Raw genomic sequence first — 16052 nt, 5'->3', positions numbered from 1 at the left:
TTATGAACCCATTTATTCTGAGCAGAAGTGTTTCATGTTTTCATTATATTTCAGTAGAGACAACTTTACAAAAACAAAACGAAAAGCTCAACCAAGCCAATTGGGCACTGGTGTTCCCCTCTTTAAAAATGTTAACTAAAAAATGTTCTAGATAATTTATGGAACTAAGGATTCAGAGACAATCAGAGATTAGATGATGTAGCAATTTTAATTTCTGTCAGTTTTAGAGCACCAAACGTTTAAATTCTTTTTCATATGCAAAATAGTACTTGTGAAGTCTGTTGTTATAAATTTTTGTTGCTGAAAGTAAAATGGACAAGGTAATGAAATATGAAAAATATCTAAACTCAAGGTCTTTGGGAAATAATACAACTATCTAACAAAAAAGAATTAAAAATCAACAAACTACTAATGCCAAAGAGAAAATTATTTTGTTAAACAAGATAGCAATACTGATGTGAATGACAAATTCACATTAAATGAAAGAATAACAGTTCATATTCCAGCTGAAAATACAGAGACCATTTTAAAGCTACTTAGTTTAATTTGTGATTTATACGAACTTTAAAGGAGATTATTTTTAAATGTCTGAATTTGTAAGTCTATTTCCTTTGGAAGCCAGATTTGACTTACAATTAAATACTATGACCCAAACATTTTGTGAGCAATATGTTATAGCACATTTAGATGAGACCCCTTTCAAACCCAAGATCTGAATAACATTTACATATATCCATTCAATATTTCCTTATATAATTGACATTATTTTATTTTGTGTAACAGTCATATTAACATTTATTTGTCAATGACAAGAATTAGGACTGATGCTTATGCATCATTATCAATGACGTCAGATGTTTACCCCATTCCATGTGAGTACTAAAATGTGAACAGATTTCTTACATAAAGGTGAAGAAAAGTAACTTTCAACCCACACAAAATTTATTCCCTGGAAAATTAAATTGCCATTAAAATCTCATTGGAATAATAATTTTAACATTTTTTACACTGTTTTCACAGAGGTCAGCAATTTCTGTGTGTAATACAATTATACAAAAGGAAAAAGGCACCGAGACAATCGGTGTATAGATAGTAGAAAAGTCGATATGAGAATAAAATGCAACACACAGCACATTTTCAATAGCATGAAAATGATTAGATATATGCTCACTCTATAAAACAGACTGCTTCACACACGCATGTTTATTTTTTTGACCAAAAATGTAAATAAATGTGACAATAATACCACACTGTTGATAACCACACAGACACTTGTTTATATTAATAAGATCCATTAATGGTTTAGTCACTAGCAAATATGCTGGAGACAATTCAAGACCAAAGAAAAGGTTAATCAGCAATGTATTTCTTCAGTTGTTTGATAAGAGTTTTGCTCATGGAGCATTTAAACTTTATCACACGGTTATATTCATTATTAGAAAAATAAGTAAGAAAGCTCTGTAGAAACTATATTATTAAGGAAGCTTCTTGCCTGAAAAAATAAAAGAAGTAGGAAGGAAGGAGGGGGGAGGAAGAGAGGAAGAAAAGAAAGAAGGAAGAAAGACGAGAAAGGGAATATTGAATACAAGATTCCACTAATTGAGCTTTTCCATAAAAATTTCATTATTTTGAGAAATAAAACACAATGCAAGCGTATTGATCAGTGAGGAACCTCATGAGTTTTGGAATAGATCCCAACATTTATCAAGATCCTTAAAACTCATATAACTATTCTTCCTCAAGGCTAATTTAACTGAAAACGTATTTATACACCTTCTTGTTTCAAAATTCTAGTAAAAATCTAGCCAAAGTTTAGCCGTCTCTTCCAAACAGCTTTAAAGATTCCTCAAAATTGTTGCCATTATATTATTTTCACCACAAAAACAAAAGCAATCTCAATAAAATTATGCAGAAACATAAAAAATCAATTAATTCTGTAATGCAAGCTACTCCTGGAATTTTTCACCTGATAATCTTAAAGTAATATTTATAACATCAAAATGCTGTTAGAAGTATCACCATTAATTTCTAGCTGTGTTTCAAACAACTGTTTAAATGTGCTTAAATATTAAGAGAGTCAATTTATGCGCAACAGCTACTCTGGTCTCCCCTCACACAACAAATGTCACATAATTACAGAGTACTATAAATATTCTCAATATTTTCCCAAGAAGACTTCCCAAAACCAAAACAAGCACGATTCCTCCCTTTTCCTCCTCCCCACTCTCCACACGAAAAAAAAAACCTCCAAACAAAAAAGCCCCCAAACCTCTTACGACTCTGTAGTATTTACTTCAGTTTTCTATTTTTTGAAATTGCTTGGTTAAAGCAACTTGTGAAATTTTAAAAACCAGGTCTTTGAAAGAAGGCTTCTTGCAAAATTTAAAATAAAAAGAATGTGCAAGCTAGAGGGAGAAGGAATGAGACCGAAATGGGAGAATACGACATAATGATCTCAGATCCTCACTTCCACAAGTTGGAATTGCAATGACATTGGGTACTGAAAGCAGCCGTCCTATTTCAGGGTTCTACGATACTGATTCTCTATGGGCCTTTTCTCCTACTGATGCTTATGGATTACTTCCATCCACATTAATGGGGTTATAAACAGGAATCACTATGAGGATCAACTCCTGAGGTAAATGGTTTGACCGTTACTGAAAATTAAACCATCAGGAGGAGGTTAGCACACTTAGAAACTGACAGATGAAGTGACATTACGAGGTTCACAACCAACCACCTTCAACCAGATGTGAATGGCAAAGAGACGCAGTAAGTCTCAGAGATAAGGAAAAGTTCCTATTTTCTCATTAAACAAAATAGTCATATTTAATATGAACTGCTAGCAATATCTGAATCCACAAATTTTGAAAAATTATTTTTTCAGTATACAATAGAGTATTATACTTTATCTATTAATTCATTTTAAACACATTATCAGGTAAGAGATCACATGTTAATGTAATAAACAGAAAGATGTTAAGGTTTTTCTTTTTAAAATAGTCTTGAATACTTAAAAGACAAACTCAAATGTCTAACAGTACAAACTGGATTTACTGATAATCAGAATAATAAAGAAGAGGGTGAAGAAGGATCCTAACATGACAATTTAAAATACAGACTATGACAGTAACATAGAAGTAATGTCAAACATCTTGCACAATTATTGCCACAGCAGTGACTTGGTTCTCATAATTAATTAGAAATTTTCAGTTAAAAGCTGATGAATTTTATAACAAAATTATGCCAAACTTTTGTTAGATTAACAACCAGTTTCCTTCCTGCTCCCAGCCCATACAACATAATTTTAGGGTACTTCACACTATTCAAGCATACAACCACCACCACCACCACCACTGACACAGCAACAACAAACGTGCTATGATTAGAGTATTACACTTTGCTCTTTCTGTAGTCCCCAAGAAAGCCTGTCTGGTCCTGCCTACTGTCCAGTCCAGGTAGTTAAGAGAAAAAAGTCAGGGTATCACTTTTTGGTAGATATTATTCAGCTTTGGTGAACTAACTCTGGTATCTGGTTTAAGTATATAATAAGAGTGGGAAAAAAGGCAGGGAGGAAGAAAGAGGGAATTTTTTTAAAGGCACATACTAGTCTAAACAGGGAGAGAAAAGAGCACTATTTTTACATTCAGTTTTTGATAATAAACTACTAATTTCAGTCTATCAAGCTGTATTACCTTAAGATTATATTACCCAGGCCTCAAGCTAGCCCTGATCAAACACAGTGATCCAGCAGCAGCCACAAAACAGCCCACTTCCATAACAGCATTGTTTCACATATTCAAATAAGCTCATTTTTCAGTGAGTAACTACAGATCTCTGTGGGGGAAAAGAAAACTTCAAAATGTAAAATGTCTTCATACAAAATACCACATCAGAGAAGGAAATATGGCTACATTTGAATTGAGGGGAAATGGAAACTCAGATGTACCTTATTCACAGCACTTAATCTGAGAAAAAGAGAAGGGCCTGAGGCTGCTGCATTAACTTGCTATTTGAAATAAAGGATCCTAGGGACAGAACAACCAAGGAACTAGTTTCCAGCAGCAGTCACAGAAAAACTGTTAAGAGAAGAATCCCGGACACAGTTCATCTGATGAGTATGATGACAATGAAGCCATTTAGATGATAATAAAGGGAAGCAAGAAATCTTACTGTATACAAGAATGCAAAAATGCCAGCACCTATGGCTGCTACTATACATTTGCTCAAAGGTCAGTCTTATTTCATTTACTCTACTGATAGGGAAATTACTAGATAAATACCTCCCCAGACTACTCTTTGCTTTTTATCTAGCATTCTAAAGGTAACTTAGAATAAAATGGAATTTTCAGAAATCATAAAATCAACATATTTATTTATTATGCCAAGAAACATTGAAAAATGTATGTTGAATGTATTATTAAATATTAATTTCTTTCATTAAATATCTTCCTTTTTAAGGAAGCATGAGGAAAAGATCAGTAACATTAATCCTAGTCTTAATCTCTCTATCACTATCACACTTAAAAGGTCTGATCTACAGGCACTGAAACATTTCGTGAATAATGCTATGTAATGCACTTAATTTCTGTATTAACAGATCTCAGACAGAATTTCCTGGAAAGCTTAATAAAATGTAGATTATTGGGGTCCCTTCCAGACCAAATGAAGTAGAAACTCTGGAGGTGGAGTTTTGGAATACAAGTTAAATTTTCCTCCCTTCCTTCCCTTCTCCTTCTTTCCTTCCGTTCTTCTTTCCTTCCTCTCTCCCTCCTTCCTTCCTTCTTTTCTACAAGGTCTTGCTCTGTCACCCATGCTGGAGTGCAGTGGTGCTATCTTGGATCAATGCAACCTTGACTTCTCAGGCTCCAGTGATTCTCCTACCTAAGCTTCCTGAGTAGCTGGGACCACTGGCACCACCACGGACTCAGCTAATTTTTAAAATTTTTGGTAGAGATGGGTTTCGCTATGTTGCCCAGGCTGGTCTTAAGCTCCTAAGCTCAAGTAATTCACCTACCTTAGCTTCCCAAAGTGTTGGGATTACAGGCGTAAGCCACCACGCCTGGCCCAAGTTAAAATTTCAAAATAATTCTTAAGGATATTACAGTTTAGAAACCACTATTTTACATTTTGTTCTTGGAAAGAACATGTGTCCTCAAGTTTGATGGGAGTCTAAGGTGTATTTGGTCTTTAAGACCCAACCCAACTCAGGGTTTTTTTTTCCAGGAAGATTTTTTTGAACTCCACGTTGCATTCTTCTATTAGACCCCACAGTACTCTATGCATGCCTGTATCTTAATGCTTCATTATACTAGACTGAAATTATCCCATTCTGTGGTTATCTTCCTACCTTAGAATGTAGTCCCATGAGGGCAAAGACTTTGACCAATTTATTATCTCTGCACCTGCAGCGCTTGGAACACCACCACGTGGCATATATCTGGTACTCTTAAATATATATTAACTAAAGGAATAAATAAATCCATGCATAACACAAGATTCATAAAAACTAAGACTCATATAATAGTGTGAGTGATTTCTTCCATAAGGAATTTAGTTCGATATTTATTGTCTGCCTACTAAGAGCAAAGGGGTACAGAAAGATACTAACAAGGCATTGAGTACTTACCTAGGGGGAAAGAGACATATGTAATAAAAAAACTAGCTATAATTCCTGGCAAACCCTAATGAAATTGAGAATAAAAGAAACATAAATAAATTGCAATGAGAGGACAGAAGACGAATCTTTTGTCTTACCACTGATAATAGTGAGATATGGGCTAGACACAATTTATGCCCTTCATAGAGTAGTAACGCGGTCACGTAATAATTAAAACACTTTGGATTCCCAAAAGTGGTCAAAGAGCAGAACAAACTGATTAATATACTTTCAGGATATACATACAGGCTAACCTGGCAGAATAAATCAATTCCAAATCTTTGAAAATCAAAGTCATCTACAAAATGACACAAAAGTACAACCATTTGTGTCCTGAGAAGAAAAAAAATTCTGATTTTCTTTTCTTCTTCGTCTTTTCTCTTTTCCCAGCTGTTCTGCCCCCCTAGTTCTGCCATTCAATCAAGGTGAGTGGGATTATTAATAAATATAATGTCCTAAGTAGTTTTTTTTTTTTTTCAAACAGGGAGGCAAATGCAACATGCATAGATAGCATGGGTTTTAGAATAATTTACACCTGAGTTCCAACCCCAGTTCTACTACTTACTTATTGAATGACCTTCGGAAAGTTTGCTTAACCTCTTCACGCTGTAGTTTCTTTATCAATAAAATGTTGATAATATTACTTACCTCATGATACTGTTTTGAGAATCAAGCAAATAATAAATTATTGTGCTAGATCTTAGTAAATTATAGCTGTTAGCATCACTTTGGAGGACAGAGACGATGTTTTAAAATTAACCTTAGAAAACGCTTTGCAGCATGCTTAAATTTGTATTCAATACTAAGTTTGGTTGGTAATAATACCAACAGCTACCTTCAATGTAGGTCACAGATGAACTGGGGACAGTGAATGGAAAAAAAAATTGGAAATAAAAACTATCAATGTGAAATAATATAGTGACAACTAGAACAACTATATACATAATACAGTACATGTCAATGTGAAAAATCTCTATGAATTGTCTAGTCCATGTAGCAAATGGCAATTTTATGCAAATGAATTTGTGTCCTTTCTATTCATATCTGGATAGGGATCTTGAAAATTATTTGTTGGTGACTACTGTTCTTATTCCATCAAAAATTTACACCTTCTGATAGCCTACTTTTTCTTTCATTGGAAAGACTATGATATCATTCAGTCTCTCCACTCATCTTCATATTGACAAACACTCTCAATTCTTTCCCCTTTTTCCCCTATTGATGCTATCTTACTTTGCAGTTATTGATTATGTTTCTGATTCAGTTGATAAGTGAAATAAAAATGATGGTATCAAGCAAATGATTTAACATACGGCCCTGGGCCTCCTCACTAGGTTGGATGAAACTGCCTTACCAGTCCCTACATTTAAACGTGTATATTAATCAAGTAGCTTAGATGTTTTCTCATTGGGTTTTCTTTTATAAAATTGTGGTCCAATTCATTATTCTTGTTAGCAAATACAAGATTATTGACAATTCACTAAATGCACAGTAAGATAATATACAAATAGATTTCAAACAAAATGTGGATTGTACCAAAGACACAAGAATATAGAAGAAAGCTTCTGAAAGATAAGACAATATTATACAAAACAAATTCTTTACTTATTTGACATACATTTTTGTTTCCTGGGCAGCAATAACTATCTTTTGAAGCTAATTTGGGAGACAAATAAAACGCATAATTCCAGGTTCAAAGGCTCCCATAAATGCCAATCAATTGCCATATTTGGACTATATCATATTATTAGAAAACTTGGGGGATTTTAATGGAACAATATGAAAGTGGGTTGTCTTTTTCAAGTTTCTGAGCCAACATCAGCTCCCTACCAGTGTGTCCCTATTTACTATACTTACTGAGATAGAAGATTTTGCTGTTAAGCTTTCATGCAAATTCAAGCACACAAAAAAGCAGTAGTACTGTCTTGTACATTAGATTCAGTAGAGTGAAGTGGGTCCCCTGAGCCTTACTTAATCCTTTTCTAAAAGAATAGACAACTTTTGGGGAGTAATTACTATAAGTTGTGTCAATCTACAAAAACAAATGTATATTTTGCTGTGTATGAAGCAGAACAGCAGCAGAAAGCACCCCAAACCAAATATAATATCTGGTAAATACACGGAGGAGAAAAATAAATCATAAACTTTGAAATGTTTTTCTATTCAGTTATCTGAAAAAGCCAGGGTACCTTTACCTTTACAAATGAATATACCTATACATATTTATGTTGCATGTATGTAGGTGCATGTGTGTATACAGATACACACCCATATAGATAATTTATAATCTTTGAGGACTTGGCAGCTTGGGTGGAGGTAGGGTCTTTTCTGAAATATTAAAAAATTGTTGATTAATTTTTAGGCTATGAAGGATTTGATACTTATACCAGATAATTCCCTATGGATATATCAAATCACACACACAATTCTGGGTATAGTCTGAAAAAAGGTAGATTTAACAAATAACAATTAGTTGGGTCTTTTTTCACTAAGAGTGAAAGCACCAAGCTGGTCTTACTAATGTGTTTCACTAAGGTCTGTAACAGTTACAAAGAAGACTGATAACTCTTTTTATTAGGCAGATAACAGTTGTTAGCAATGGAGCCAGTTCTTTCAAAGTCAAAAAAGATCACTGTAGCTTCAAATGCCTGAGTCCAATTTCTCAGTAAAAATCTATATTCCCTCTTCAAGTCTCCCTATTGTTGCTGAAAACACTTTGAGATATTTTGCCATTTGATTCAGGTTCAAACTCTTACTTGTTTATTTAAAAAATCCTGGTAAAAGCTCGTTGATGTAACAACAAAAGATGGATTTTTCCCTTTAATGCAGCCCTGTAACATACATTCTTAAACCTCATGTCATCCAGTGTAGCATTTGTATTTTTTCTTATAATTCATGTGTATGAATGCATAGAGCTGCCATTTTTTAAACTAAAAAATATAGAAGTTCATGGTCTTTTTGGATTTCTTTTAAGGCCTTTCAGTACAGCCAAGCTGAGTAATATCTATGCATTGTTTTGTTATTATGGTAATAATAAGTTCTAGTTTACAATAATATATAGTACTTAGTTGGGACTAGGAGCAATGATATACTGCTTTTTAGTAACTGGTAAATAGTATGTTTTTGTCTATATTAACTAGAAATGAGAAGGAGAAAAAAGAAACTATTTTTAATATATATAAAATGTACTCTAATAAAGTATATGCATAAAATGATAGGTAAGAAGCAAAATTAAAAAGAAAACAGCTTATAATATTCCTGATTAGAGTTCCTAAATATAAAAACAAATGAAAGTGCCTTGCCATTAAAAAAATTAGCACGTTATACAAGTTTTACATACTTCAGAGGAAATAAAGATCTTGCAACACTGTTCTGAGGAATCTTTACATTTATAAAAATCGAAGGCTTAATTTTGCAAATACAACTTTCAAGCTGTATAAGCAAATTTAACTTACATGAAAGGCACAAGATGACATCACGTTGAAGAACTTTATCTGTAAATTTCATAATGTCTAGTCACAAGTTATTAGAAACTTCATAAGGAATCTCAGAACTGTTTTAACATGATGTTCCGATTCAAACTGAGAACTGGATAGTCTTTACATCACAAATACAAGTTGAAGTAAGAGTGAAGATTTAGAGAAAGAACAGTTTCTTATTTTGGATGCTACCTGCTTTACGCAGTGTTGGTTACTAAATACTCAGAGCAGAAGATTAAAATTGAATTGTTTTCCATTTTCAACAGCTTACCTATTGTATTTTCAGTTTGTAAAAACAGTATTTTCACATTTACTGCAATTTTGAAGAGTCAATCACTGAAAGATATTTTAAAGTAAAGTCCTGCTATATTAGCTTCCTACATTGGAATACAAGAATACAGGAAGTGCTTTCAACAGAAAGTTACGTAGTTCTACAGTACAACCTGTCTAAAAGACTTGCAAGGGACCAGTACAGTGACTTGGTCTCTTTGGATCAGGCAAAAGCAGAGGCAAATGAAAAATGAACTTTTAAAAAAATAATGTATTAAAATTCCTGTATGAAAATGAATACTTGTTTGCACTTAGATTTAGTGCTGAGAGGAACTGAGGCACAATGAAACTAAGTGCACAAAGGGAACATGTCTGAAATAAAGCAATTTTCAATGTGACTGAAACCCTTCGCCATTACATATGACGTATGATAGAGTTGGAGAACTACTTTTTCATATTAAAGAACATCACAATCACCAGGGACTGGCCAAACTATGTTTTATAAATAATATGTAGGATGACATTAAAATCATATTGTAAGTAAAATTCTGGTTTTTAAAATCACTTATAATTTTGATTTTTCATAAAATTACTGGCTCTTGCAAAATTAACATTAACTTCAAATCAAAAACATCTTGTTAAATTTCTGGAGGACTGTTAGTTTAGCAATGATAATTTATGTTTCTCAGTTTCCCAAACAAGCTCTACCAGATATCATTTATGTCAGTATTAGATATTCTTTCCATCGAACTTAAAGCATTTTGGTAGAAGGTTGAATATGATTCTTCAAAGAACAGCTCTTCTAATGGTGACTTGGTAGAAACAGTAATGTTGTAATTGGAAATATGCTGCCTTGGAGGGTGACTGCTTGCTTAATTCTATTCATCACGACTCTAGCAACGCATGCCATCTACATACTTGCTGTCCCTTTGACTCTTTCATTTCAGTCCAGTGATTGAGTTCTTCTTCTCCAGAGCTGTTTAGACCTAAAGAAATCCAGCCTATCATCTCTTTTCTTTTCATGCTGCGTTTGTTATACACAGACAGTATGAGTGTCACATCAGAAAGCTGAAACAGGGCCACTTGAAAAACAAAAGTTTCCTTGTATACTGGATTTGGCTGCCCTCTGCGGATGGATGTCTTGCATTTGGACATCTCTTGACCCATGGAATTCAGTAGAGTTAACTTAACATATGTATCTAAAGAAGAAAAAAACAACATATCACAAATATCATTTGAAACAAACTCAAAACAATTTTCTCATAGGCTAAGAAAATTAAGTATTTATACTTTAAAAGGATATGGTGTATACCATGTTTAATGGAAATTCAACCAATTCCATTTTGATGTAGATGCTTATAATATGTGACAAATACAGAAAATGCTAAGTAGGCCAATAATATTTTGAGAGTAATAATATCTTAACCTTATTATTTCTATGTAATAGTTAGAATTTAAAGGTATACCTCATAATCCTTCCTCTACCCTCCCACCCCATCCTTGACCTCCCACTACCCTCCCACGCCCATTCCCATTCCCATTTAGCTTCACTAAGCAGAACATCATAGCATTAATAAACACTTAGCAAGCTCAATTAGCCACAACACTGTAAAGCATTCCACTGTTTTCAGAGAATAAGAATAAACAAACAAATAGAAATGAAGGCAAATGGTGAAGAGAAAAAGAGGAAGACAAGAATGCAAAGATGACATCAAAACAGCTTAGGATGAAATGTCAAAAAAAATCTCTGCATGGATGTGGTTTTTAAATATACTTTTAAAACATTAAAGGGCAAAAATGAAGCCAAATGCATTAAAGGTTCAAAGTTTAGCAAACCAAGTAAAACTTTCTCCTGGTTTCATGCAAGAGTATATTTAATGTGCTTTCAGGATAGTTAAAATACTACAGGATTGTTTTTTGGCACAAATTTAATGTAAAATTTTAAGAATGATATCTTAACTATTTTTATGAATTACAAAAAAATTGATGTGATGTTTAGTGTACAAAGTGAAACATAACAGTTCATTGCCTGATTATTTGGGAGACAAATCCTCTCTTTATAAGACTGTTTTCAAGTTTTTTAGATTCATGCAAATGATCTTCAGCATGTTGATCCATCATGTGTACTTCATATCAAAATTTCAATTAATTTTAAAGAAAATTACAATATTTATCATGAAATATCTATTTCTATTGTATGAATCACAGTACAAATGAATGAAAAAATAAAAATTTTTATTTAAAAAAGTTTTGCTTATTTCATATATGCTCTGAATACCATCATCCATAATCAGAGATAAATTCTAAGTTAGTTTTATTTAAAGTACCACAGATAATAAATGTGCATTGTTTTGGAAACCAACATGGTGGACAGCTTCACTGCTGGCAAGTTTTAGGGTATTTTGGTTTTGCATGAAAAGACAACATCCAATTAGCCTCTACAGGAACTCACCTCGGATTATATAAACCTGTCCACCTATCAAGTGTTTTAGACAACAGAACAGTCCATCTGACAACAGGGGGTGGAAAGCAGTAAAAGAAATAATGACCAGATGTCAATCGTTGGGTGAAAGAGGGTCAAAGGTTAGAATTAAAGAGGAAACACTGTTCACTGGAGTGGAAGAACACAAAACTTTAGCATTTTAATTCAGATAGAGGGCTGAACAAAAGGGATGTTGGGTAAATTTCATGGGATGAGAATTTTTAAGGTTATTGTGTAATCTTAAACAAAAATTACACTTTTTAAAAGGGGGACATCTTTTTAATGATATTCTCTTGGTCTAAAGCACATTGAACATAGAATCATGCATATTATCAGACTATAAAAGACTAAATAAGAGTATTTATAAGAACCATCAGAATTATTATGCTTATTATTATTGCTAAATTTAAAGCTTAACCATTTAATTTTCAAATACTTTTATTACTCCCAATATATATAAATTAATTATGCAAAACAAAATAGGGCTAATGAAATTTTTGCTGTTGAATGTTGTTCTTTCTTTGGAAAAATGGGGATTATTCAGTCTATAACATAATTCAAAGCTTAGAACCTAGGTATTTATGAGGGGCTATAATCTTTATACTGTTTCGGACAAACTGATAAGACTGTTTTAAAACTGTTTTACCTTTTACTTTATGAATATTCCACTTTCATAAAATTACTTTAAATGTTGACTTCTACTTACTTGCTAGTCACCTCCCACCTAACACCAAGAATTATCCTTATACTGAAGATCTAATGGTAAAATAATGGCAACTGCTATAACCTACTCTGTAACCTGAAACATTGAGTCTATGTTGTGGATGCTAATCTTTTGTCATCTGCTTATTATCCAACTCTGTACTTGGCCACACCTCCCTTCATTTTAGTTGTGATTCTTGTTGCTCTATCAGAGCAACAGTAAGGATAGAAAAGCAAACACATCACTTCATTATATTTTTTAGCATCTCCAGCTAAATATTTGCCCAAAAAAGTGTAGTAAATTATTAGCTAAAGCACAAGTGGCAAACTGATACCTGGGGGCTCAGTGTGACTCTAAACCATGTTCTATTTATCCAGCACCGTGCTAACAATCTGAATCTGAATGTCTTATGGCAGGGTGTGCCCTCTCATGTTTGTCTCAGGCCTCACCATCTCCCCATCTTTGAGTTTTACTCATTTCAGTTATCTCCCAGGCCTTCTAAGTTTGCGTTTTAAGTCTATACTAATAAAGATCAAGTCACACTACCAAATCTGTTTATTCTAGAATTGCTTCTTTTCTCCCATTCAATTTCTCTTCTGAAATGAGAAGGGGGATAATAATAATAATTCCATCTCTCTTTTATGCACCTTTGTCTGATCTGAGTCTCACAATTATCCTGTGAGAGACATGACCTTAATTTTTATCTATAAAGAAACAGATTTAGGGGAGTGAGATCATCTGTCCAAGGGTAGAAATACTAATTTAAGCCTTCAGATTTTTAATTCAGAGATAGATACCTTCTATGATATATATATTTCCAAATAATATTGGAAAGCCTGCTTCTTACATATATCATACAACGTATCCATATTTTAATAACTTTTTACTTCTTACATATATCATAGAAGGCATCTATATTTTAATAACTTTTTACTTCTTACATATATCATAGAAGGTATCTATATTTTAATAACTTTTTACTTCTTACATATATCATAGAAGGTATCTATATTTTAATAACTTTTTACTTCCATTGAATAAATAAATTTTTATGACAATTAGAAATAAAGTTAATTTATTTTAAGGGTAAAAAAAGTTATCCTTCCTTTATTTTTTAATTTTAATTAATTACTCTTATTATTATTTAAGACAGGGTCTTGCTCTGTCACCCAGGCTGAAGTGTGGTGGTGCAATCTCGGCTCACTGCAGCCTTGACCTCCTGGGCTCAAGTGATCCTTCCACCTCATCCTCCTCAGTAGCTGAGACTACGGGCTCAAGCCACCATGCCTGGCTAATTTTTAATTTTTTTGGAGAAAGGGTCTGTTGTCCAGGCTGGTCTCGAAATCCTGGGCTCAGGTGATCCTCTAGCCTCAGCCTCCTAAATGTTGAAATTACAGGTGTGAGGTACTGTGCCTGGCCCTCTCCTATAATAATTACTTGCTATTTGGAATAAAATACTGCATTAAGCAAGTCTGTAACAATTCTTTAAGAAAATTTAAGGTGGTATTAGTATTTCAGATTTATTTTCAAATTTTTAGTTTAGGACAATAACAGATTTAATTTTAGATAAGTATAAAGAAGCTGACACTTTCCCAGTTTACCTCTTACTTTACCAACATTTTAGAGGTATATTGGGTGACAATTTCACTACTCTCCCATAACCTACCCTGGCCCTACTGAGCTGGGAGAGAGATCTGGAGAAAGAACAGTAACAGGCATAACACGCATACAGTCAGGGCAGAGGTATACCATCTAGCTTTCCCTTCTTAGCATCCAGGGTAAACAGCAAACTGTTCCTTATTCTGTTTGTCCTGGTAAAAGCAAAGCTCATTCCACCTAAGAAAAGTCTCTGCTGGCAGTACTGCGTTATAATTTTAAAGGAGAAAAAATGTAAAGTAACAGTTTCTTCTTAAATTGTTAAGGGAGAATGAGGGGAAAATACAGAAGTAAATAAAATAGTTCATAGTACTGCATGCAGACAGAAAACACATTAAACTTCAGTTAACAACAATAGCTATACAATTCCTGTTCATATTTGTGAACATTACTCACTTTTGAAGGCCCTATAACCTTGTCTGGCATTAAAAGTTAATGGCTATGATAGAGATAATTTATTCTGCAGACACTATGAAGAATTAAAAGTCTGTCACCTTACAATCAATACTTTGAATTTCAAATTTTTCTACTTCCCAAATGACTAGAAATAGAAAACATGAAACAGATTAGCTGATGATTACACCATTTCATTTTGATTGGTTAAGACTAAATGATGGGATTGAAGTGCCTAACACTGAGAGTCCCAAAGTGCAGAAAGCATTAGAATAAAAAAATTTGTTTCACTCACTGGGTGGTCTGTTTGCTGCCAAATTTTTGAAGTGGCTACCTTTTATCACTTCTGCTGATAGTCTTCCAGTTGTGGCATTATAAAGCAGGCCAATGAGAATTTCTGGAACTGAGCCGTGTTCAAGAGACTGACATGAGGATGTACTTTCACTACACGACATTTCTGACACGCTCATTTGGGAGTCACAGCCCTGTAATCAATAATAAAACTTTTATAGTATTTTGCAAGAGAGATATATTAAGAGAGATATTGTTATGCCATGATTCTTTGGATTAGGTACATAAATCACAATAAAGATGAGTTGCAAACCAAACCAAACACCAGATTACAATTATTGTCCTTAGCATATTTTAGTCCCTGGATTTTTTTTCATTATATCGAAGTCAAAGAAGTAATAGGAAATGAGGAGATTCCATAACTCCCTGCATATTTATATATAAATCAGATAAATAAATTTCTTAAACTTATAGATGTTAATAAACTGTTTTCTGAATATGAAAAATTATTGTTTAAAGACTATCAACCTTAAAAGGCTGACAAAGATTTAGACTCAATACATCAAATGTCCTAACTGTGCCTTTAAATAAACAAAATTACCTGCTATTTATAAGCCAACATCTAAAACACAGAGATACAGAAAAGTTGAAAAATATGGGAAAAATTAATCACATAAAAAATAATCAAACAAGTTGATGTAGATGCATCAGTATCAGTGAGGGTCAGCTTTAAGGCGATAATCACTACTAGAGATGAAGAAGTATACTAAATAATGATAAAACATTGAAATCACTAAAAAGTAAAATAATCCCAAATTTGCATGCATTTAGTAACATGGACTCAAAATAGAAAAAGCAAAAATGGCCAGAACTAGAAAGAGACATCCATAATCACTGGAGACATAAGCACACTTCCCTCAGTAAACTAACCACATTCAGTAACTGGCCTAATGGATAGACAAATCAGTACTATAAGGATATAGAAGATTGGACTATCACAATAAGCAAAATTGACCTAATGATCACATGCAGAACATTATACCTAATAACTACAAAATATAATTTTCCCAAGCACACAATAGATTTTTTTTTTAAATTCAAGCAAATAATTTCAAATGA

The 16052-nt window shown here is 33.2% G+C and overlaps 1 protein-coding gene across 6 annotated transcripts in view; it reads right to left on the bottom strand.

The window, feature by feature from the left end:
• Positions 1-7083: 7083 nt before the first annotated feature.
• SYT14 (synaptotagmin 14) overlaps positions 7084-16052 on the bottom strand; it is a 185203-nt gene continuing 176234 nt past the window's right edge. For 4 of the 6 annotated variants that reach the window (XM_037737399.1, XM_017525572.2, XM_017525574.2 and 1 more), the window contains 3 exons: positions 14938-15127; positions 11861-11917; positions 7084-10607 (listed from right to left, as the gene is read on the bottom strand). In XM_037737399.1, the coding sequence (XP_037593327.1) occupies positions 10294-10607; positions 11861-11917; positions 14938-15127 (561 nt within the window). In that variant the 3' untranslated portion in view covers positions 7084-10293. The remainder of the gene's footprint in view (positions 10608-11860; positions 11918-14937; positions 15128-16052) is intronic. The other 2 variants (XM_017525571.2, XM_017525575.2) reach the window with 2 other exon arrangements.

This window comes from Cebus imitator, unplaced genomic scaffold, assembly GCF_001604975.1.
Source record: "Cebus imitator isolate Cc_AM_T3 unplaced genomic scaffold, Cebus_imitator-1.0 Scaffold38, whole genome shotgun sequence".
Taxonomy (NCBI): domain Eukaryota; kingdom Metazoa; phylum Chordata; class Mammalia; order Primates; family Cebidae; genus Cebus; species Cebus imitator.
The sequence above is the reverse complement of the archived record's forward strand: the minus strand, read 5'-3'. Positions and strand labels throughout refer to the sequence as shown.